We start from the raw sequence: 25,759 nt of genomic DNA, 5'->3' as shown, positions 1-25,759 counted from the left end.
TAGACTCCGGAAATCATGGGTCTTCAACCACCCAGGGCCCCACAGCCACCCAGACCTCTCCGATCACACACATTTCAGACCCTCCTCCATCTCAGAACTTCAGTGGCTACTACATTGGTGTTGGGCGAGCCGACTGCACAGGACAAGTATCGGATATCAATTTGGTAAGTAAATGTCTGGGCTCCTTAAATAGGGCTCAGAATAAGCAATTTTATTTTATTATGTGCTATCCTTCTTTTCTGATTATCATGTAATCGTTTCTAGCTTTTGTGTTGACATAGCTGCTGTCTAGCACTAAGAATATTATTCTATAAGAAAAACCAGTTTTTAAAATTCAATTATCACAAGTCCTTTTTTTTTACTTGTATTGATTCTCTGTGAATTTCACATCATACATTCAGAGCCCACTTGTCTCCCTGTCCCCTCGCATCTGCCTTTTGCCCTTGCAACCTCCCCGCAAAACAAAGTCACATTTAAAAGATAAACCAAAACTCAAAACAAAGAACTAAAACTAAAGCAAACAAAACAAAACAAAAGAAGAAGGAGGAATCTTACTGGAGGTGTAGTGTGGCCTGTTGAGACACACAGTTTACCCTTTAGTCTCTTCATCCTTACTTGCAAGTGTTCGTTACCACAAGTCACTGGTCTGGCTCAAGTCCTCTGGTTGCTCAACTCCACCAATAATGGGCTCTCACTGCCGCTCCTTTTGGAGACCCTGTTGTTGTCCTGTGTCATGGAGATGGTGCTGTTTGGGATCTGTAGATTCATCCCCTTCACAAGCTCTGACCGTTTATAGATTTGGTGGATGCTGGGGTGGGCCAACTCATAGCCCTTGTTCTGGGCCTGGGTGGTGGCTGCGTTGGTCAGCTCTCTAGTTTTCTGTCATTGTCACTACCTGGCTGAGCTCTCCAGCACTGCCCAGGCCGGTTAATCCAATGCAGCCTACAACAAGAAGCAGGGCCATCAGACCTGAGTCCCCTGTAGATGGAAGTTTCTGTCCCACCCAGTCCTGTAGCCATTCAGTCTCCCCCCCAAAACACACAGAGGCTTATATTAATTATACACTGTTTGGCCTATTGCTCAGGCTTATTACTAACTAGCTCTTATGACTTAAATTCACCCACAATTCTTGTCTATGTTTAACCACGTGGCTTGGTACCTTTTCTCAGTAAGGCATTCTAATTTTGCTTCCTCTGCATCTGGTAGGTAACTGACTCTTTGCCTTTCCTCTTCCCATTCTCCTAGTTTGGTTGCCCCACCTATACTTCCTGTCTGACTACTGGCCAATCAGTATTATAGGAAGCTAGTCCAAGTGACAAATCTTTACAGTGCACAAGAGCATAATCCCACAGCAGTCCCCCTCACTCATATCACCAGGGCCAGGCAAGGTACGGGGTCCTCTCTCCTGTTTGCTGTAGGGGCCACATGAGGTGGGTGTGGGATCAACTCTCCCACTCTCACGCCCTCAGAACTGGCTCACTTGGGATCCCGAACAACAGGATAAGCTGTAGTGTGCTGCCCTCTCCCACTCTCACGCCCTCAGAACTGGCTCACTTGGGATCCCGAACAACAGGATAAGCTGTAGTGTGCTGCCCTCTCCCACTCTCACGCCCTCAGAACTGGCTCACTTGGGATCCCGAACAACAGGATAAGCTGTAGTGTGCTGCCCAGGCAGAAGGCAGAACTAACTTTGCTGTGTATCATGGCTTGTGTCGGACAGGGCTAGTTCTTTCCTTCTCATGGCCCTGGGTTAGCTCGGAGCAAAGCGTGGCGGAGGGTCAGCTCTAGTGCACTGTCCTGACCTGGACGGGAAGCAGAGGCTGCTTTCTCCGGCACTGCAGTCGATGAGGATCAGGGCTAGCTGTCCTACTCTTGTGACCCCAGGGCCAGCCCTTTCACCTGCCACAGGTAGCAATGGGCAGAGGATGGAAGGGCATCTTTGCCTCACCCATGCCATTACATGGCAGACTAAGGGGGAGCTGGGTTAGTTCTCCTGCCCTCACACCCTCAGGGTTGACTCATCTGTGCCCCAGTCCACAGGGTCAACTCTAGTGTGATTCCCAGGTAAGGGGTGGGGTCATCTTTCTCAAGTGAGGAGTTGAGTTCTCCCCTGAAGGGTGGGGCGTACCTGTGACAATACCCATCAAGGGGCAGGTGATACCAGGGCCAGTGAAGGGTGGGGCCGACTCAGCACAGCATGGTACCAATGACCCCAGTGATAATACAAGCCGTGGGAATTACTACAGCCCACAGCTGCAACTGGGCCATGGATCCAGATGCGCCCTTTGGTCTGGATGCCATAGCGGGGGGCTTGTGGGCTGGGGAAAGAGGCAGATCTGGAGAGGTGAGGGTGGTGAGGAATGGCCTGATGGGACTGGCCAGCTGGCCACCCAAGTCCAGGGAGATTCCTTGGCCTGGGCTGTAAACAAGGGCCAGGTCTTGATCTCAGGCCTTGGCACAGCCCAGTGGGCATGTGTTGATGTCTGTGGCTTCTGTCATTACTGGGGGCCCCACAAGAGCCTGTGGTCTGGACCACCATGGGGGGTCGTGTTTGTTGGAGTGTTTCACTGCTGTGGGGGACACCAACTGGATAGCCTGCACTCATTCACCTGAGGCCATGGTGGCAACCTGTCCTGGGCTGCTACCAAGGACCATGGTCCTCCTGCAGCTGCCCTGCCTTGTCCTCTTTCAGCACAGTGGTGACCAACTGTCTAACATCAGGGCTCTTGATTGGGTCACTGGTGGCACTTGACTAAACACTGCCCATACTAGCCACAAGGGATGGCATGGAGTTGTTGCCTTTTCTCTTTGCCATGCCCATGCCTAGAGACCTCTGGCAGCACTTGGTATGATGGTACCTCCGGCACTGGGCACAGAGCATCCCCGCAGACCTTAAAGTCTGGGATTTGAGGGGGTACCATCTGTGTCCATCCTACAAATCCTTTTTAAAGTCAACTGATGATTTTTTTGTGAGTGGATCCATACATTCTGACCTTTCCTATTTGCTAGTTTTGGGGTGAGAAGCCAGAAGATCTCTGAAGATTTGAGATTAGAAATCTCCCACTTTTAAAATATAGACAAATATAGATTTTGGTTTTTGCTTGTTTGTTTCTGTTTTATATTTATTTATTTGTTTTGAGACAAGGTTTTGCCAAGTGAATTTTGACTGACCTGGAACTCACCATGTAGACCAGGGTGACCTTGAACTCGTGAAGATCCACCCGCTTTTGCCCTCTGAGTGTTGGAATTAAAGGCAAGGGTCGCTATGTCAGCATAGACAAAGGCAGCTAAGACTGTAAATTTGTAAATTGAGAAGGGGCCAGCATCAAGCGCTTCCGTGACTCAGAGACAGCCTGTCGTCTGCAGCATCCCAATGGTGGAAGTACCCACTCACCTCGCTGCTTGCCCAGGAAACAAGAGCAGGAAGTGGTCTGCTGGAATTTGCTCCCTTCTAGAGAATACTCTTAATGCTCTATGGCTTATGCCCAGCTGTCTGTTCGGAAGAGTAACCCTGAACTATAAACCCTAACTGAACACTCTCATGAATGGGAAGGCGAAGAGTAGAGGTGGCCATCGGAAGACTTGGGTGTAGTCCCAACGGATGGTGAGAGAAGGGTCGTAGAGTGCACCGTCTTACTTGGCTTAGTCTAGAGAATGATGACCCGGGAAAAAGCTGAGTGAAGGTGGGGGAGGGGAAGCAGTGCCTTTCTTCTAAGACCTTAGCAGAAAAGCATCTCATCAAAGGCTTGGAAAGGCCCCTGAAGGTACAGCCACCTGCTCACTCCTCACAGAAAAGGACTGACAGTCTGATCAGTACTCTATCTCGAGTTTGTCTTCTTTGCATTTTTGGGAACACACACACACACACACACACACACACACACACACACACACTCTCACTGAACCACAGAGTCGCAATGATTTTCTCTTTGTGTATCCGAGTGGTCTCTCCTGGTATTACTGCACCTGCATCCTAGAGAAGCTCAGTGACTTTCTCTCCTTTCAGATGGGCTATGGCAAAAGCGGCCAGAATGCACAGGGCCTCCTCACCAGGCTGTACAGCCGCGCTTTCATCTTGGCGGATTCAGATGGGTCAAATCGAATGGCATTTGTCAGTGTTGAACTATGTATGATTTCCCAACGACTCAGGCTGGAGGTAAGACATGAAATGGCAGGGCAGGGGGTGGGGGCAGGGGATAGTCTGTGAATGCCCACAATGGGAACTCCACAGGCTTGCCCTCTCAACTAAAGAGTATCTCCCATCTTCAATGTAAGGACAATTACACAGGCAGATGCCCTTTGTTATTGAAGTCTAAGTGTTCGTTCCTTTCTAAAACCGGCTCCTGGTTATACTGATGGCTCCTCATTGTTAAGAATGCAAATGTTCTCTGAAAGCTTGCTATTGACCACTTCCTTTCACACAGATTCTCACATAGTCATCCTTGTCAGACACCCCAGAGCACTGCCTGGTCACTCGCCTCCTTCTCTAGTTTGCACACGATTGAGGATTCTTGTAAGGAATCAGTTGAGGACTGAAATTAAGCTTTGCAAGGAGGTTGACCATGAACTGTTAATGGAAGGAAATGGTTGATCGTCACATGAAGGGGCTGTTATGCCAGTCTGGTTATTGTAAGATGAGTTGGAAAATTGCTTTGGTTGTTTAAAGAATCTTCATCCTTACCCTACTGTAGACTGTGACAGAATTTGATGCCCCCTCCTCTGAATGTAGAGATTGATACTTACCTGTGTAGACGGTTGCGGTGAGCAGAGAGGCACATAAAGGGTCCTGAGTTGCTTGAGGCCTTAAGGAGCAGAGAAAGAGGAAGAAGGAAGAAGAGAGAGGACCCCAGGCAGGAGAGAAAGGAGGGGGGAATCCAGTGCAGTCATAGGTCCCTTGCCAGACTCCCAACCAGTTTTAAAGGCCTGATCCAGAGCTACTTTCTATGTAGGCTCAGATCTAGTGGTGACTATGACCTGGGAGGGTGTGCAGACTCACCGGCATGAGAAAGAGGGAGAGAGGTGTAAGGCCGACCAGAGAAGTGACCAGGGATCAGTCATGTAGGCTGGTGTTCTGTCACTCTCTCTTGTTGAAAGCTTTGCTGCTGTGCTGTGTGGAGGGTAGTGATGACACAGCCCGAAGGTACCGTCTGGTGTTATCACTATTGCGAGTCTAGTGGGAGCCTCTCCCATGTGTAGACAGGAGGAGGGAGTTAAGTATTTTCCTCCCTCCTACACGAATAATACAACCCTGAGCTGGCTCTGCTATTATCCCCAGACAGAATCTTAGAGGAGGTGAGTCACCTTCCAAAATTAAGGCAGTTCTTACCAAATGCTAGAGCTGGGTTATGAAAAAACTGCATTCTCAAAAGAAACATTAACCCCAGACCCTTTATCTCAGACAGTGTCTCATGTAGACTGTGAGGGCCATAAAGTCACTGTATAGCTAAGGATAACTTTGAACTCATGATTTTTCTGCCTCTACATCCTCTGCATACCAGGATTACTTGTGGTTTCTGTGGTGTTGGGGATTGCACACAGGGATTTCTATACACTGTACAAGTACTCTATTCAACTAAGAAAGGCATCATTCTTTTAGAGAGAAAAGGGCCCCCATCACCCACTTTCTTTAAGGTATTTTGCTAGTGCTTGCAACTAAAGGACACAACTAAATAAGTTCCAATCCATGCCCCCACATGGCCACCATCTAGTTGGGTCTTAGGGGGAAAGACTGTCACAGAAGCATACAAGTAAGCATGAATCACTGGAGTATAGTTCTCTAGTAATTATCTATTTCCATGTAATTCAGTGGCCTAAAATGATATTTACTATCTTACTTGTTCTGTGGAACTGAAATTCAGGACTAGCTTAGCTACATGGTTCTGGTTTGGTTCTCTTGCAATTATGAGGACGGCAAAGAACAGATACATTGAAGGCTTGACTGAGGAGCAAGATTCACATGAAAGGTGGTTCATTAGTGTGTTTGTTGGCAGGAAGCTTCAGGTCTCCACTCCAATCCTCATGAATTCTTTCAGGGTGGATGGCATAGTGATTTTTCTGACCCATTTCCAGAAGTTACACACAATTACCCTACTGTTCTGTATATTAATCAAGTCCATCCAAGCTTAGAGTTAGGAAATTCAGCTTTAGTACTGTGGTTTGTTTAGTTTTGGGGCAGTGTCTCACTATGTTGCTTAAAACTATTCAATTTGATGGTCAGTGACAGTGCATACCTTTAATTCTAGGACGCGGGAGGCAGAGGTGGGTGGATCTCTGTGAGTCCGAGGCCAGCCTGGTCTACAAAGTGAGTTCTAGGACACCCAAAGCTACATAGAAAAATCCGGTCTATGAAAAAGACTATTTAGCTCATTCTTGCTACCTTCTGCCCCAAACTCCCAAGTTCTGGGATTATAGATCCTTGCTGCCATGATTAGATAGACTTTACTTTTTGAAGGAGGTGCTATTTAAGAATTTATAGATGTACAGTCTTTCAAGACTATCACAGGAGACAAAGAGATATGGAAAATGAGAATCAGGGAAGTCTTTTCTCAGTAGGAGTAATACTTGACTGAGCAGAATTCTAAATGGCGAAAGTGCAGAGGAAGTATGTTGGTTAGATTTTTGCCAGTTGTATACAAGCTTGGCTTATTTGGAAAGAAGTTGACTTGAATTGAGAAATTGTCCCCATCTTCTTGGTCCTCAAGTCTGAGGGAGCATTTTCTAGATTAATGATTGATGTGGATAGGGAGCAGCCTATGACGGATAGCTTCATACCCGAACAGATGGTTCTGGGTTATATAAAAAGAGTAGCCCAAGTAAGTCTTTGGGGAGGGGGAAGAAAACCAGTGAGCAGTGTTCCTCCATGGCCTCTGCTTCTCTTCCTGCCATTAGGTTCCTGCCTTGAGTTCTGCTTCTCTTCTTGCCATTAGGTTCCTGCCTTAGAGTTCTGCTTCTACCTTCCCTTCACAATGGAGTGCAACGTTAAGCTAAAATTAACCATTTCCTCCTTCACAAATTGCTTTTGATCTCTGTGTTTTTATCGTAACAACAGAAGACAAACTATAATAGGGAGAGACCAAATACAAGGGACAGAATAAACTAAGAGTTGTAAAGGAGGGATACAGATGTCATTGGAGGGAACAGAAGAAATCCATAGAAAATATGGAGTCATGTATGTGCCTAGATTGATTTTAATTATGAGGGTAATGTGGAATCTTAGGGAATGTTTGGGTGGAGTAATATCAACACAGTTTTATACAGGGTGTTTAATTAAACAGTGACGCTTCCTTTGTACTGGAACACAGGGGAACTAGAGAGGAAGTCACAGAATAGTAGATTCTTTAACATGGAGAGTCAATTGGTGAGAATCCAGGCAGGAAAACAATAGTTACACTAGCTATGTCAAACAGAAAGTGTTTAGTGTTCTAGAATGTGTTGGATGACTGAAGGAAAGTTAGGGTTTTGGGAGGGGTTGGCAGCCTCTTCCTGGCAATTTCCTCTGTATCACACAAAACTGGTCTGAATCCAATGGGATAACAGTGAGACTACAAGGTTCTAGGACAAGATAAATACTATGACCTGTGAGAATAAATGGCATAAACACTAACTAGAACTCATGGTAAGCCAGTTGAAACTGTGACAACAGCTATTTCGCAGCCAAGAGGGAGAACCTGGTGATCGCCAGATCCTTGATGCAGGGAGCCTGGGCCTTGGGAGTAGCCAGTCCCACAATAAGCTGCCTCATACCTGAGAGACTGGGAACTTGGTAGTTTCTGGGTGTCTACGCAGCCGCAAGCTGTCACTGAAGTCCTGTAAGGTTCTGGGAGAGCTACTAGTCCTCAGTCAATGACAGAAACCTGGAAACCCTGGTTCTAATGTCAACAGAGGGAACGGCAACCTAGTGATCATGGTAGGCCAGGTACTGTTAGAATAATCCATAGGTATTAGCGACCCTCCAACTCTTTGAGAGAGGTGTTAATATTATGGGATTAGAATTTCTGAGAGAAACCAAGTTGCAGAGGATAGAATAACTTATCCAAGGTTATGTGGCGAGGAATTGTCAGAGCTAGGGTCCAAACTTAGACCTCCCTGTTCTCATTACACAGGCTGGGCTCATTAGCCCTGCATCACACTGCTCTTCTGAGGAATCCAAGATGCCTATAGTGGGCATCTTTGGCAGAGTCCTGAGCAAAGGACAGACACTGGAGATGCAGAGAGGAATGCAGGGAGGTGATGGGTGCGATCTAGAAGCTCTTATGTCAATAGTGGCTTTGGTTTAACCATGGCTTTCTGTTTTTACTCCCCCTGCAATCTGAGGTCTGGGCGAAGGCCTTTATACCAGCCCACTTAGTTTTCGCAAGTTGGTCCAAGGAAAGGTAGAAGAAAAGTAAAAACAGCTAAGTACGTGCCTTAAGTGTATTTATGATGCAGGGTTTTAGTCAAGTCTCTTTCTCGGCTCTAAGACTGAAGACATTTCCAGAGTGGAATGAAGATAGGGGCAATCTGTAAGCGGTGTGGCCGGCCAGGAGACAGAACGCCTTTCTCCCTCTTCTGCTCGCATTCCCAAGAGCATTCGCAGCAGGGTGGAACAGAAAGGGAAGACAAAGAAGTAAGCAGTTAACAGGACTGTAACTGCTTTGTTCCGGGCAAACATAGCCTTCCTTTCTTGAAAGCAGACCACGGTTGTCTGTAAGAGTTACTTGCAGGCATGCTAGCATGTCAGTATTCAGTTCTTTCCCTTCAGTCTCTACCAGAGGCTGCGCTTTAAGATGTCTGTGAGCAGTTCATTGTTCAACAATCCAAGATTCATAATTACTATCTTTCTTAAGAGCTCAGACTTGCCTCAGCATGAAGAAATGTATTTAACTCTAAGTTAGAGTTTATTAGGGATGAGATGAATGGAGGGGAGGACTTTAAACTTGACTGTCACTCTGTGTTTTCCCATTTTCTTGTCCTACTGGAGAACCGTGAGAACAATGGTCTTTGGTTTTAATCCAGCTCCATGGTGGTCCAGTCATGGATCGTCTTCCCTTCTGATAGATTTTTTTTCCCTCAATGACTGTGGTAGTTACTAGGGGAATATAGGGGAGGGATGAGGCCTTGGCACTAGCGTCAAAGTCAAACAAAAGAGACAGAAACTCGCTGGGATGGAGCCGAAGGCTACTTGGTCAGAGGGTTGCTAGTTAAAGCTTATCATTTTCTTTCCACGGTATTGCTTAGGTGAATGCGGCATAGTTAGGGTTCTCTAGAGGAAAAGAACTGATAGATTGGAAAATATTTTTTAAAAAATGCATTTTATTAAATCACCTTCCTTTGAAACCGTAACAACAGTTGTCTCACAGCCCAGAGGCTGAGAACCTGGTGATCACTGGGCCCTTGAGCCTGGGAGCCTCTGCAGTGGGAGTAGCCAGCTCCACAGTAATTGACTCACATGAGAGAGACTGATAGTTTCTGGGTGTCTCAGCAGTCTCCATCTGGCACTGAGGTCCTGTAAGGTTCTGGGAGAGCTACTGATCCCCAGTCAGTGATGGGAGCCTGGGAACATTGGTTCTAACACCAATAGAGGACTCTGGAGCAGCAGCAAACAGGGTAGATTAATTCAGCAATGAGAGAAAAAGGTGGAAACATTTCCTTGTCTGGGCTGCTACCCAAAGGTCCTGCTCACATTTGGTGTAGGTCTTCCCATATAAATAAAGGCAATTAAGACAATTCCTCGGTTGAGGCTCTCTCCGGTAATTATTTCTTCTTCTTAGGTTTATTTATTTTATTTTATATGAGTGAGTGTTTGCCTGTATGTATGGAAACATATATGCACAGTACCTAAAGAGGCCAGAAGAGGACACAAGCTCTCCTGAAACTGGAGTTATAGACTGTTATGAGCAGTCATGGGGTGCTGGGAACAGAACCAGGGTCCTCTGCAAGAGTTGCAGGTGCTCTTAACCACTGAGCAATCTCTCCAGCCCCCTATTCTGGTAATTCTAATTTGTGGCAAGTTGATGCTTGAGCAGTCATCATATATGGTAACCTTGGGGGTATAGATAGGCTAATGAGGCAAAATACTTCACATGGTCTTCTGTTTTTCTTTAATGACTACAAATGGGAGCAAGGCTGATAGAATGCTTTAGTTAGGGAAGAAGACAGCAAATTGTTATCTCTGCAGATTAAATGCATCACACTGCACACACTCCTCCCCTGTTAGACCAATGGTGTGCTGAAACTGGAAGGCACTAGTTCTTGAGAAGCACCGCTAGTTGGTGCTTTGCGATTGATACTTTAAAAAATTTATTATTCTCTTTGTTTAAAATTTTTTATTATGAATTAAACAATAATGACTTTTTCCCCTGGCCCAACCAGTTCTCCCCCCCCCCCTTTCTCTCCTTCCAATCCTTCCCTCTGCCCCCTTTTCCATTCCCAAGTTTGGCTCCATTCCTTCCTTCTCCCTCTCCTTCCAAAGTGCAGGCCTTCCATGTATATCAGCCAGCCATGGGAAATCAAGTTGCAGCAAGACTAGGCACCTCCTTTCCTGTTAAGACTGGATGAGGCGACCCAGCAGTGATTGACACTTTTATGGTGTCATTGTAATGATGTGCCACTGAGAAGTAACAGTAATAGCGACTGTCAGTTGGCAGGTGATTAAACAGAATCATGATTAGCTGTTCAGCATCATATTATCATTTTTTCTGTGTTTTCTTCGTGTGTGTGTACATATGTGTGTGTTCATTGACTGACTAATGTAGTGAACATTTGCTAAAGTTCCTTTATCTACTGCTAAACAAGGAAATTCAGAAACCTCGTGGCTCAAAGCAGTACCCATCTGGTTTGGCTGCAGTTGGTGTCTGTGTGTGTAGATGCTGTGAATGGGGGGCTTCTCACTCATATATTTCACATGTTAGTGCCGACAGGATGGTTCCTTCTCATGCAAGTCCTCCACTAGATTCCTGGGGTGACCTCACACATGGTAGGTGGTTTAATGTTGACCAACAAGTGCAATAGTCTGTGTCAAAGAACAGAGGATTCGCTATCTTGCAAAGCTAGGCTGTGAGGCCTTTGCTGGCTCTGGGATGCTTTTCCTGGCACAAGCAGCTTCTTTTCTTTCATTTAAACACCTGGCAAACAGAGCCGCTCTTTAGGGAGACCCCTCTTTAACCCTCACTATTTCCCTTACCCCGCAATGTTTTCCTGCACAGAGTTCATCACTGTGTGGATTAACAGCACATAATTATTTTTGGCTTTCTCTTTCATTATAAGAAAACACCTTAGAGGTTAAAACAATGTATTTCTGTCTGCGAGAAATGCTAGATTTTGAAAGAGGAATAGATGAGAGTTGTATTTCAAAGTCTTAGACCTGGAGTTTGATCTCTGCTACTCCTTAGATTAGTGGGAAAATTAACTTTTGTATATCAGTGTTTCTCAGCTGAAAAAAAAGGTTGATAATAACTGCTTTGGGGGTTGCTATGAATATTTTAAATAGTATAATGTACATAAAATGTCTAGCCAATGCTATACTAGCACATTGCAGGCCCCTGCAAAATGTTGGCATCTGCTGGCATCATTGCACTTGTTACTAAGATGAGCAATGTGGAGGGAGGAGCCGCTTGAAAAGGAGGTGGTCGGGGCAGACCTGTGCTTGGGCTCTTCAGAACCCACTTTCCTGCTGAGATGCCATGGATTCTTCTTAGTTTTATGTTTTGCTTTCTTTCAAGGTCCTGAAGAGGCTACAGAGTAAATATGGTTCTCTGTACCGAAGAGACAATGTTATCCTGAGTGGCACTCACACACACTCAGGTCCAGCAGGATATTTCCAGTACACACTCTATATACTAGCCAGTGAAGGCTTCAGCAATCGAACCTTTCAATACCTGGTGTCTGGCATTGTGAAGGTAGGTGAACTGGCTGTAGTTCACTGTTCACAGGGATGTTTCAGAACTGGTTTAGTGTTACGCAGAGAAATTCCCTGGAGGATTGGGGTCTGAGTTCACTTTTGGTGTCTGCCTTTCTTTCTCTTTTCCAGTGTTACCTGAGGGAGATCTGTCTCTATACAGCTCAGAAACTAATATTCAGGAAATGATAGATCGGTGGAGAGGAGGATGTTATAGTCTTCTCCCCCAAAAGGAGAGAGAACACCTAAGGGACTCAGCTGTGACAGGGTTTTTTATAAGGAGGGAAAGGAGGTACTGTGGGGTGGGGGCCAGTATGCAGAAAGTCCACATGCTAAGCAAGTCCGGACTTTGTCATCCAGACATCCCTTGTGGCTAGAGAAACTGCTGCAGATAATATACTACTTTCTCTAAGTTAAACAGCATAGGAATTGTCATGGTTTGTGTTAGTTAGTACTCAGAATTAACAAAAACAAAAAGGTAGGATTACCTGATGGCCATTGGGCATTGTATTGATGCAAAGAAATATCCTTTAGCAGTTCATTTCTTAATCCTTCAGGAGTAGCTTTTCGGGCACTGATTGATGCTCACTCTTGCATGACCCTATTCCGTTCCTTTTGTCTCCTTCCCTTGCTTACTCCCATCCTTCATCAGCCCCCACCCCCCCCAATTCCTCTCCCATTCCTGACTTGGGCTCTTTACTCCTTCCTCCCTAGTTGTCTTCAAGCTTACAATCATTTCTTGTGTGAGATTCTATCAGTGTTCTCTCTCTCTCTCTCTCTCTCTCTCTCTCTCTTTCTTTCTTTTTGCCTTTCAGATTTAGTCCTTCTCTCTCTCTCTCTCTCTCTCTCTCTCTCTCTCTCTCTCTTTTTCCTCCACAAAATTAACCCCACAAAGACAGGCTTTCCTTTACAATATTTTTATACTGTGTTTAGTAATGTGTTAAAGGTTTATAAAATAAATGTCATGGTTTGTAAGAAATATTAATTATAAAAGATCCCAGTAAAGTAGATTGGGAACTACATGCTACACACCTTATGAGAGTATAGTTTGCTTTGTGAACTTTTGTTTTAGTGAGTGTAAGTTAATATATACTAAGTTGTGATAAAAATGTCCCTTCATGGCTTCCAGTTAAAGATGATTGAAAACAAAGAGGATGATGAGATCAAGGGGAAAATTGAATACATTTTGTTCCAGAGTGGTAGAAGTCAAGTCTCCATTTTGGCCCTAAAATTATAAAATTTTTCATGACCTAGCAGACCACAGCCCAAGAGATGGAACTCTTGTGGGGTGTGACTTATAAGTACCAAACATCCTTACCCATCACTTCCCTTCCCTTCCCTTCCCTTCCCTTCCCTTCCCTTCCCTTCCCTTCCCTTCCCTTCCCTTCCCTTCCCTTCCCTTCCCTTCCCTTCCCTTCCCTTCCCTTTCCTTCCCTCCAGAATGATGCTGGTCCTGTGAGTCTCCAGCCTTTCCCTACATTGGGGGCACATAAGAAACAATGAAGGATGTCGGCGACATCTTCTATTGGTCTTGCTCATCATCTCCACAAAAATGCATGAACTCACAACTCTTTATTCCTTTATTTTTTGAACTTTCAGAGCATTGAGATAGCACACACAAATCTTAAACCAGGCAAAATCTTTATCAACAAAGGAAACGTTGCTAATGTGCAGATCAACCGAAGCCCCTCTTCTTACCTTCAGAACCCACCGTCAGAGAGAGCGAGGTCAGTGGGAATCATGCAGACGGTGTAACTGTGTGTTTTTCACTGAACAGCAACAAAATCTAAGGGCAGAGCTGGTAAGTTCTAGGGTGTAGTGGGATCCCAGAAGAGTAATAAAGAAGATAACTTTGACATGTTTGTCTCAGGCAAGAAGAAGAAAGAAATAAATGTAGAGACAGACATGGATTCTTTTCACCATCCCCGCATATTGTTGTCCGTGGGAAACCCCGTGAAGGCTTACGAGACTGTGACCCTGCAGGGAGTTACTGTTTTCTACTGTGTCGCCTTTGGAGACTTCTCACCCCCTTTGTTGGGTCTCGGTTGCTCCGTCTATAAAATGGAGATTCCAATGTGTAGAGCACATCATTTAAGGAGCAGGGCTTATTCCATCTTATTATTATGTGTTGTCCAGATGCATCACCTTAGTTTACCTGAGCTGAACATGGAAGGTGAGAGAATTGAGAGAAAGAGCCAGATAGGACACAATCGTAACTAAACGGAGCAGCCAGCGGACGCGAGGGCTCTGTGCTTTTACAGTGATGAGCCAGGCTTGTGAACGATGAGAAGAGATGCGTGGGTACTGTGGCAGCTTACAGTGACATCTCAGTTCTACCTCGGCTGCTTGACAGATTACATCAGTCTAGTTGCCAAGGCTACTTATTTTTAGAAGTTATAATCCGATTTCCCTTGAAAAGATGGAGAATTCTGGAGTTTCAGGTCTTGACTGACCTTCGTTTGCAATCTGTGTCCTTCTGAAGAGATTCTATTGAAAGTTGGTATTAGTAGGCAGTTCAAACATAAATTTAGTTTGTAAGAGACACATCATATAATACCATGCATATGGTGTAAAAATGTATTTTAGCTTCAGTTAGTTGATCTAGTGCCCCTACCACTGATCATAACTGTAAACTACTTATTTAGCTGAGGAATGAGATCATGGCTGCAGTGTAGGGCTGAGTGCTCTTTACTCTGGAGTTCACGAAGAAGCATTAAATTTTATTTATTTATTTTTATTAGTGTGTGTGTGTGTGTGTGTGTGTGTGTGTGTGTGCATGACCACGTGTACATATGTGTGTTGAAAGAACTCATACCACAGCACGTATAAGGTAGCCAGAGGACACCTTCTGGGAGCTTGTTCTCTCCTTTCTTTTTTATGAGTTCCAGAGACCAATTTCAAGTCTTCAGACTTACCTGGCCAATGCCCTTATCCATGGAGCCATCTCCCCCACCCCTATTTTGTTAGTTTTTGTGTCTGCGCCTGTTGTCGGTAGGAACTTAGGGTCAGTTTCTAACAAACACTGACCAAGTTTCTTTATTTGGCTGACAGGTATTCTTCAGACACAGACAAGGAAATGGTGGTCTTGAAAATGGTAGATTTGAATGGAGAAGACTTGGGCCTTATCAGGTAATCCATCCTCTTTCTTTCCCACTCTCCCTCCCTTCTTCCTTCCCTCCCTCCCTTCCCTCCCTCCCTCCCTCCATTCCTCCCTCCCTCCCTATATGAATGTCTTTTCATAATTACAGGGAGAATAAAAAGACGCTTGATGAGTGGCATTAAGTGCTGAGAATTAGTTGTGTGGATAGAAATCCAGGCTTGGCATCAAGCACATATGGATGGATTCAGCCATGAGAACTTGGGCATGGTTCTTAGCCTCTAAGTGCTAGGCACACTGCTTATAAATTAATCAAAAGAAAAATGACTCAAGTGAGGGATTTTAGTGGTAATTTCAGCATATATGTACCTGTCTCATGATATAAAGACCAAGTAGAGTTGTTTTGCTTTGATTTTCATGGTGCTGGATGGAGACAGAGCCCAGGGTCTTACGCATATTAGGCTTGCTCTACCACAAAGCTGCACCCCTAGCCTTTAAGGTTCTGAAACAGGATTTTATTCCATAGTTCAGGCTGGCTTTGTCTTCCTGTGTAGCCCAGGCTGGTCATGAAATAGCCATCCTCTTGTCTCAACCTGAGTGCTGGTGTGTGCTACCATGGCTAGTAATACAGTAAATGTTACTGTTTCTCACTTTCTCAAGATCTAACATGTGAACTTCTGTGATGTATTTTCCTAAAAGGATAAAATTTAATACAGGACAATGCCCCCCTAGGGACAGAAGCTGAGCTGACATCACCCAAGGCTGGAAAGTAGGCAAAACTGCAGCTTAGCCCAGATTTTGACATGGTTTTGTGAAGGGGACACCATGCAGGAAAGCATAGACCTAGTTTTCTTCAAAGAGAAGGCGTTTGTCTTCATATGCCATTTTTGTTCACTGCATTTGAACTGATCTAGGAATTGAGTAGGTGGTCTAGCATTGGTCTAAACACTTTGACCTTTGGACTTAAGAGCTATAAAAATGCCCTCAGAAAGTTTCTGGGAATGCTTGGTGCTACAGTAAAGTATCTTGGGTTACCTCTGGGCTGTCATGTTCTCAGCTATGTGACTTTAGAGATCCATTATGTGACTGTCTTATCCCAAGCTTACTATGGGTTAAAGTGAGTTCTTTCATAGGAGATAAAACAGACAAAGGACCATAAGATAAGATCACAAGTGTTGTTCAATAAGGAATGATGAATGAATTAATGTATTGTGTTCATTAATGCTGTGAGGCATTGGGGTATATGGTACTGAGTTGTTTCAAGAGTGTTTCTTGAACTGAACTTGGAAGGAGTTAGGGATTTCTCAGGAAGACTTGAAAAACAGTGAGTTGGGTTACAGTGTGTGTCCAGGACAGGGTGACGAAGGAAACTGAGCTTCAAGCTCAAGTAGTAGAGTACATTAGTATGAACTATTTAGGAGAAGATTTCACCAGAACATGCACCTCTACTTAGTTTTTTGGAGTAGCCCACAATTGGTGGGCATAGGGTCTCGCCTTTACTCTTTCGATTTAGCTCTGTCTCAGCAATTGAAGTCTCTTACAATTGCTTCTTACTAGCTTTGAATCATTCAGCAATGGTATCAGGCAATTGAAACACCTAGTTTTAGGACCAAGATGTTCTGTGATGCTTTCTAAGTCACCATATTGCAGATCTGAAAGTCCCAGAGTCAACTGTCAAGATCTTAGCAAAGCTTCTCCATCTGCTATGCTTGACATCCTACAGTAACTTGCTATTGATTCCTGCCTCTTTCCGCATAGTGATAACTGTCCTATGAATACATTTTAAAAAATACAAATTAGACATGAGCCACTGTTGTCATAGGACCTTCAGCCCACTGATGGAAACAGAAGGCCTTTAAGTAGCATAAAATACGCATAAAATGATTGGGCTAAATGCTAGGAATTGTATAATTAATCCTAGATGGCTTACATGTTTAGAAAGGAATAGGTATGGGGCTTTCCTAAGGGAATTTGACCTTGCCAGAAAGATTGGAAAATGTTTCCCAGAGGAAGTAGTAGCGGTACTGAAAACCGATTATTAATGACAAAACGGGGGATGAGAGAAATGTTTAGTATCCATGGAGAGGCACGGGCTGTTCCATTTGCACAACTGATAGGATATCTGGTATCTAGAGACCAGAGGACAAAGGGGCAGGGCGTATGAAGCAGAGTCACAGATTAGATATAAAGTAAAGATTTTTTATCTTGTCCAGTGTCGTGGTGCATACAGCTCATCTCAGCACTCAGGAAAGCAGTCCAAAGTTCCAGTCCAGTCCAGTCTACATATTGAGACCTTATCTCTAAAAGCCAAACTAGAAACAAAAACAAAAATAAAATAGCAACAAAGCCAGGAGAAATTTGGGGTTAAGGCCAAGAGAATTGTCCATTCAAGTATTTTACTGTGAGGTCAGGAGCCAGGACTTGAAGAGTTAGGAAGGGTTGGGACTTGAGCAAGGAAATGAAGTTATAGGAGCCAAACTGGTCCACAAGCCACACGATATTCTGTACCTGTCAGCCTCCATTGCTCTGGTTGGTCCATGGAAGCATTATTTCCTAGTCCCCGTCCCCACCACCAAGCAAAAGCACTGATTGTCCTCTGGACAAAGAAGCATGTCTGGGCTGTTCTGAACCATGAAGTGAGACAGAAGCTGTGCGGCATCTGTAAGAGCCACTTGATGGATTCTGGAAGTCATATCTGTCTGTCATTCAGGGCAGGAAATATGCCGGAGAGTTAAAAATGCTGATGTCAAAGCCTGTGAGGGAAGAAAGGAAAACCATGTCTCTTTCTTCTAAACCAAATGAGACAGCCTTACAAGGGCAGAGCAGATAGCTGGAGTGCCAGTTCTGAAGAGGGAAAGGACCAGCCCTTCCTGACACACAGGTCCCTTTGAACATGGCTGGGAGTGGCAGCTGAGAAAACTTGGACTTCTTCCCTCAGGAAAAATTCAAAGGAGCAGGCTTGAGCTTGCCTTCCTTCCCTTTGTGCAGTAGAGTGCTCTCTCCTTTCTCTCCTCCCTCCCTCCCTCCCTCCTTCCCTCCCTCCCTCCCTCCCTCCCTCCCTCCCTCCCTCCCTCCCTCCCTCCCCTCTTTTCCCTAGCCCCATTTCTTCCCTAGCCCCTCCCCTATGCCACCCCTTTTCTTTCCTAGTCTTCCACCCTTTCCCCCTTCCCTCCCTGTGAGTAGTTTCTCCCTTGCCTTCTATTTTGTGTCTTGCAAATCCTTCAGTTCTTGCCAAAAGGGACCCGGTAAGGGTGGCCTTTGAAGGAGCATTTGAGAAACAACAAGGGTACTGATGTGTGAAAATCCTTGGAATAACTTGTGTAGGAATCTAGCAAAGTCCATTGTGTGGAAATGCCCGAAGCATGTGGCTTTCTAGGACTCAGAGACACGGTATGTTTGTGTAAATATTACATTTGGCCTTCTACGACTGTGACTGTGTAAGTCACTGTGCCTGACTCTCTGTTCTCAGTGGCTCCCTCTTTTCTACCCTGTCCACTTCTCCCCATCCTGTTCACTTGACATCACTCTCATAACAAAGGCTAAAATTTCAGTAGCAACTTTTCAAGAAACCATTTATAAAACACTGAAGCAGGGTCCCATGGTGTAACACTGTCCATAGACAGATGATGTCCCAGCCCAAAGTCCCCAGTGCTGCAATTACAGGCATGTACCACCGTGGTTTAGTTAGACAAGTCTGCATCTTGTCTTTTTTTTTTTTCTCCATTTCACCTCATCCTTGTTTTCTCCACCAGCATTAGCTCTGCTTTGAAAAGCTCTGGTCCCTGTCCCTATGGACCTTTCCTGTCCTGTTCTTTCTGAGTTGCTCTGACAGCCACCGCTGCCTCTCAGCCTTGATCTTCCTTCCAGCTGTGCTTTGTTCTCCAGGGAAGTTGAGATGGCCGTGTGCCTCCTGCTAGGTCTGGTACTTCTTCTTGGAAAGGAAAGGCGCTTGATAAGGTCTTTCATGTGCCAAAGTAATGACCCTTGCCTGATAACATTCCTGTATCTCAGCTTTGGAAAATAAAACCATAAAAACCAGGCAGAAGACCTTGAACTTTTTTGATTGTTGAGTACCTGAAAAGTTCTTAACCAGAAGAAATCTATGGAATTATTATTTTTTCTTTTCTTTCCTTTCTTTTTGTTTTATAAAGACTTTTTATTAATTTATTATGTATTCAGTGTTCTGATTGTATGTATGCCTGCAGGCCAGAAGAGGACACTAGATCTCATTACAGACATTTGTGAGTCACCCCCTGGTTGCTGGGAATTGAACCCTGGTCCTCTAGAAGAACAGCCAGTGCTCTTAATCTCTGAGCCATCTCTCCAGCCCCAGGGCTATTTTTTTTCTAATCCAAATTTTGTTTTCCAGCATGTGAATAAAAAACATGGAAAATTTAGCAGTGTAGACAGGAAAAATAAAATCAACCATACAATTATCCCACTGTAAGCCCGCTGTGGTTAAGAGTTAATCTTCCCATACAGAAACAGTTGTAAGTAAGTGTTAATGAGAGAACACTCAGTGAGGGTGGCTGATCATGCTCACTCACTTCCCCCCACAAAGCACTAAGTCAAAATAGCATGAAAATATCAAGATGTTACCTTCTCACACTGAGACAGTCAAACCAATTCTTGGTTGCTTGTTTGATTTTGTGGCATCTCTCTTCCTATCTTTAAATACTTTTTGACTCAAAGTCGGTGCAGTTTTATTAAATAAAACGAATTCAACTCTTTGCAGGGGAGCGGTCTCAATGCATTCTTAAAAATCATTTCTTCAATCTTCCTTTGTTCTTTGGTTTGAGGAGGGTGCTGCTTGGAAACGTTGTATATTTATTTATTTTTGAGACAAGGTTTCTCTGTATAGCCTTGGCTGACCTGGAACTAGCTCTTATAGACCAGATTGGCCTTGAACTCACAGAGTTCCACCTGCCTGTGCCTCCCAAGTGCTGGGATTAAAGGCCTGCACCACCACCTCCAGGCCATTTTTTTGTTTCATATTTGACAATCTCCATCCTGGGTTCCATCTGTTTTCAGAAACTGATCATTCTACATCTGGGCTTTCGTGTGTCTCCCTCTGTGTGAGATTTGCTTCTTGTCTTCAATACTTTGCTCCTGTCCCATCTCTCGCTTTTGGTCGCCTTTACATGGCAGATCGTCGTTTTCAGTGATACCATGGGTGACAGTGTCTCTTGATTCAGAAGACCTTGCCAGTCCTCTTTAATAAGCCAGATGTACTTCTCTAGCCTGGTCCTGTGATTTTAGCAATGACATTTTCCCAGTGATGGCCATAGTTTCTTGTTATTTAAAAGACTTTCATATTCACACAGTTTTCAAATTGTGAATTCCAAGGAAAAATTTGTGAATAAAAGTCATCTGTTAATATTGAGGATCCGAGTTAACATGTAGGGACATTTTATGGCACGGTCATTTTAACTTTTGCCAAAAATGCTAGAAATTCTTTATAAAGTGGGGCTTTATTATTTATAAAGCTTTATTTTTTTATTTAGCAATACCTTATGGATATGTTTCAGTATTAATGATTTTCATATTACCATTTAAACCTGTTTCGTAGTACTCCATACTGCATTCCACTGTATCTTGCAATTCGAAGGTAAACTTCACATTGTGGGAATATGCTTGACTCGCCATTGTCATAACAATTCCTCCACAAATCTACATTTGCCAGAGATTCTTCCAGCTGCTTTCTTGAAGCTGGGACTCTGAACCAAGGGAATATTTAACTTTAAAGCATTAACTATGTGTTGCCTTCCTGATGCTCTCGCTGTAAAAGTGAGCAGTGTTCCCTCTCGGACTCCGGCTAGCCCCGATGGTATCATCCATCACTGTGCCCGGCCAGAAACAGACTTAGGAAAATCAAAGTGCTTTTGCTTTCCTTTGAAGTTGTTCACTTCCTAGTTAGGCTGAGTTTTCACAAAACACCGTCGTTGATAATGTCCTGTTTTTCTACTGTTAATTTCTTGGTCAGACTGTAAAGATAGACTTTTGTTTGTCATTACTGCATGGAATCCACCCAGAATATCTCCCCAGTATCGTTACAGCAAAGGCCTTTCTTGGGCAGGAATTTTGAGAATGAGGAAAGGGATCCCTGAGAACGTTCATCTCTTCTTGGGTACAGGGATAGGGACATTCTTCTGAGGATGCTGCCCGCCCAGAAAACCTCCTTTGGCTACGCACCACTGTCTTTCCTCTCTCTGAGCCTTTTAGAAAGATTCAGATTCCATTGGGGTCAAATTATGGGCTGAGTAATGCTTCCAGTATCATTCAGTCAGACCTCTTTCCTTCTCTTTCCCCCAAAGTTTCCAATGGGATGAGGTAAGAAGGATTGTAAGGGAGGTGACCCAGGTGTGTTCATTACAATGATTCATGCCAAATACCACAGCAGGCAGAACATGAAACTCCAGTAGCTTAACATAGTGAAGGTTTGTGGAAATCCAGAGGATTGGCTATTTGTTAGTCCTGCAAACATGTCATTAAGTCAGAACTGTTCACATGCCCCACCCTTTGAGGGGGCGTGGAAAATTGATATGCATATGGGTATTTAATGAGCATCCTCTCTCTGCCACTAGAGGGCAGAGTTTCCTCACTTAATCATTTCAAGCTCATCTATTGGCTTAACATGCATGGGCAGCATGTGTGAGTCATCCGCTCTTTTATTTTAACGTTGCATTAATACTATAACTACTATGAATACTTATGCTTACAGAATCTTATGCTTTCTTCATGAGCATCCTTGTTAGAATATCAATAGACCCATCAATGCCATGACAATGAACACACACACACACACACACACACACACACACACACACTCATATTCCATTCTTACTCTAGGCCAGTCTAGATGCTCAGTACTTTACTTGTGTTAGTTCCTGTAACTGATTACTGCTGTGTGTGTGTGTTTTTTTTTTTACAGATATTAAACGCTGCAGCTCAAATAGGTGAAAGTTGTTGTGATTAGACCACTAGTTGGTTCCTGACTGCTCAGCCCTGAAATAATCATATGGAAACCTTATTATTTAAAACACTGCTTGGCCCATTAGCTTTAACTTCTTACTGGCCAACTCCTATATCTTAATTTAACCCATTTCTATTAATCTGTATATCGCCACGATGCTGTGGCTTACCTGGTAAAGTTCTGGCATCTGTGTCCTGCAGGGTTACATAGCTTTTCTCTAACTCCTCCTTTTTTCTCCCAGCATTCAGTTTAGTTTTCCCCACCTAGCTCTGTTCTACACAATCAGGCCAAACCAGTTTTTTTTATTCATTAATGGTAAAGAGGGGAATCCCACATCAGAAAGTCATTACAACCCTTTTGGAGTTGGTGAGTTGGTAGTCTTAGCCTTTTTTTCTTTTGGTTTTTGGTTTTTCAAGACGGGGTTTCTCTGTAGCTTTGGTGCCTGTCCCAGAACTAGCTCTTGTAGACCAGACTGGCCTCGAACTCCCAGAGATCCGCCTGCCTCTGCCTCCCAAGTGCTGGGATTAAAGGCGTGTGCCACCACCACCCGGCTCTTAGCCATTCTTATATATCTTTGTGTGCTTTGTGTTAGTGTCTCTGGGATATTACTCACAGATAGAAAGGGCTTCAAACAACAGCAGTTTGTCCTCTCATGCATAAAGAGACCAAAAGTCCAAAATCAAGGCATCGACAGGGTTAATGCTGTCCTTTGAGGAAGAGTCTGTGCAGTGTTATTCTTAGCTTATAGTGATTGTCCTCAACCCTTGGCTTCCTTATGCTGCAGTCACACCATTTAGGCCGACTCCATCCTCACATCGCCTTTTCTATTCAGCTCTAGGCATCCCTCTTTGTCCTTGTTGTTTATTTACTCTGTTTTCTCCTCTTCATGAATGTCAGCAATTAGAGTTAGGGCCAATGTTAAGCAGGTATGATCTGATTTAAGCTTTACTTTGATTATGAAACCAAGATAGCTTTTTGTACTGTTCACCCAAAGAGTTCCCGTATCCCCACTAGACTCTGTGAGTACCACCTTTGAATGTACTAGCACTGTTCTATGTCCTTGTCTGTGGACATTTGAGCTGGGTGGGGGCTACAGCTAGCACAGGGGCCCTTGCAAGGTGTATCACCAAACCAGCCTTTGATTCTAGAATGACTGAAGTACCTGGCTCAGTGAACTGAGCAGCCACTGGGTTATGTTCCCAGTGACCACATTCCTGTACCTCCTACAAAGGGTACAGTTCATATTATGTTTCTTTATTAGGCTCAGAGCTGTGCATGGAACCAGTGGTAGGCTTGCTATTTGTTTTAGAAGAGTTAAGAATTTTTTCAAAGCAAAAAACACATTTTGTATTCAATCATTGGCCCTGGGAATCTTCCTCCTCCAATGTCTTATTTGTACAGCAGAAAACCTTCATTATACTTGTCAATCTTACTGTGCTGCTTGTTTATTTATACATTCTGTTGACATGTACTGCTTTTCAGTCTCTGGAATTTTGTAGTAACCTTTGTAGTGTAAATGGTCTTTGATTTGGATTATTTTCTTGATTGTTTTGCACTGACGTGAAATAGAGTTTCAGGTCCTTTATTACAGAGAGGTATGACATCACCCTTATGCATAAAGTGTCATCAGGGGCATGTTTGTCCTGTTAGGTCTTCATTTGAACTCCTTCTGAGATACTAAGTCTTTCCTCCACTCTTTGGAAATTTGCTTTGAGGAATATTACTTCAAACAGAAAAAATGAATCATAGCCATAATCTTTTAAAAATTAATGTGACTGTGACTCAATATTCACCACTACCATAGTTCCTTAGACATTGTGACGTGCCCAAAATTTTCAGAGCATACCTTTCAAACGGAAGAGCAGGAAGATGTATTCCCTTTTTCTGTAGTTCAAGTGACATCTTGAGTAGTTATTGCAAGTGAGCAATTGATTTTCCTAAGCTGTAAAGTAGATGAAATAAATAGATTAAGTTTGTCGTCTAATCAGGAGAAAATCTCAGCATTTGATTTCCCCACAGACATTAGTGTGTGTAATTATGACTTCCTTGGTATGGAAACACACCAAAACGTGTGTTCTGTGAGAATCAGCTCAGTAGCAGTTACATTTCATGCTCCAGTGACTTGACATCGGCGGGATGCCTTGTCCAGTGGCTTGTTCCTCTTTGCTCAGCTGCTTCTGCTCAGGCCCCTGGCCATCTATCCATTCTCCGAACACATCTCTTCCCATCTGTAGCCTTCGCAGGCACTATTTCCTCTACTTCTTCTCTCATGAGTTCTTTACCTTGAAGGTAAATATTACATCCTTTCTCAAGGCGAGATGATGCCCTGTTTTGTATCGATGAGCAAGTGAATGAATAGAGGGGAAGAGCCAGGGTTCCACAATGGGGACCTGCCTCGATGCGTGACTGTGAACTTGGTCAGGCTGTTGTGTCACTCGGAGGCTTAGTTTAATTATTTGAAAAGGAGAATGATCATTACTTCTGAAAAATAATCTGACTAAAGATGTATTTGAAGTCCTTTGCCTCGAACATGGAGAGAAATAACAGTCGACATCAAGACAATTGTTCTGGGCCTTTTTTTTTCCTATTGTGTAGTGGTTGAATCCAGCGCACCTCATTGTCAATAGATCATGGTGGAGAAACCATGAGCCTACTGTGAACATCAGCAATGTTTTTTTCTTCCAAACCCAATAAATGAAATATTAAAACAGCAAAATATATCTAATAGTGAAATAGTTTATTTGAATTTATTTCATGTTTTAAAAGGCAGATGGAAATCAAGGGACAGATAGAGGGAGAAGGTGGGGAGGGATAAAAAGGGAGTCGAAGGAAGAGACCAAGGTAGGGTTTTTTCAGATATAGACTCTGAACGGTGGCTTCTGGAGGATGAGCTTAGGCCGTCTTCCGTGTCTACACCCTTGCACAGTTACTAGTAGACACCTTAGGGACAGAATTATTTTTATAGACTGATGATTTCTCCAGAAACTTACTGTATTTAGTAATTTTTGGAATTAATTTTGGAACCTTAGGCAGAAGGATCTTGTTATTATTATTTTTTAACGAAAGGAAAAAGCTACACTGGAAAAGCTTAGAGTTAATCAGGGTCACTCGTAGGACAATCTCCATGCAGTGACAATCAGCTTTGATATAATGGCAATATCCTGCCATTTTGTTTCATTCTTCCACTCTCGTTTTTTGTTTGTTCTACTAGAGTATTTTTACAGCCAACAGCAGGAAGCTTATATTCCATTCATAAATATTTCAGTGTACAGCTCTATTCAGCAAAGTCCTTCTTTTTAGAAAAATAGGTAACTACAGCTCACTGTGGTTAGGTCTTTGGATGTAGTGAGGGTTCAGGAGAGACTGAAAGAGATATCAAGGGAATGAGGAGTGTATTAGAAAGGTTATTGATGCCATGGATAGACAGAGATGCAGCAACATGGCGGACTCGGAGGATTGGCCAGGGTCTGGGATGGGAGCATCTCTGAGGCAAATCAGTCCCGTGGGCCACAGGAAAGAGCCTCTTTCTACAGCTCTCCTGGGTTCACAGCCAGAGCTGTACTCAGTCTCTCAAATTCCCTGGCAGGAGGTAGGGGAGGGGTGGGGTACAGGATGTGGTGCATCCCTTGATATAAAGTCACTTCGGGTGAGATGTCCAGCTCAGCCTCACAGACACTGTCCCTGAAGGGCATACGCCAGTAACTGAAAAAGGGGAGCTGTGCAAGGTAACAGCCCAGTTCTAACATCTCATTCTTGAAATTAAAATAAAATAATTTCTTATAAGGGTTTAATAACCAGTCTGTATTGGATAAAG

The 25,759-nt window shown here is 43.9% G+C and overlaps 1 protein-coding gene across 1 annotated transcript in view; it reads left to right on the top strand.

The window, feature by feature from the left end:
• The window catches only part of Asah2 (N-acylsphingosine amidohydrolase 2), a 95,360-nt gene that overhangs the window by 38,860 nt on the left and 30,741 nt on the right, over positions 1-25,759 (top strand). Inside the window, exons 4-8 of the mRNA XM_075973830.1 lie at positions 4-164; positions 4,007-4,156; positions 11,700-11,876; positions 13,475-13,602; positions 14,927-15,004. Of these exons, the coding sequence (XP_075829945.1) occupies positions 4-164; positions 4,007-4,156; positions 11,700-11,876; positions 13,475-13,602; positions 14,927-15,004 (694 nt within the window). The remainder of the gene's footprint in view (positions 1-3; positions 165-4,006; positions 4,157-11,699; positions 11,877-13,474; positions 13,603-14,926; positions 15,005-25,759) is intronic.

This window comes from Microtus pennsylvanicus, chromosome 5 (assembly GCF_037038515.1).
Source record: "Microtus pennsylvanicus isolate mMicPen1 chromosome 5, mMicPen1.hap1, whole genome shotgun sequence".
NCBI lineage: Eukaryota > Metazoa > Chordata > Mammalia > Rodentia > Cricetidae > Microtus > Microtus pennsylvanicus.
Note: the sequence above shows the minus strand (reverse complement) of the source record. Positions and strands in the feature narration are given on the sequence as shown.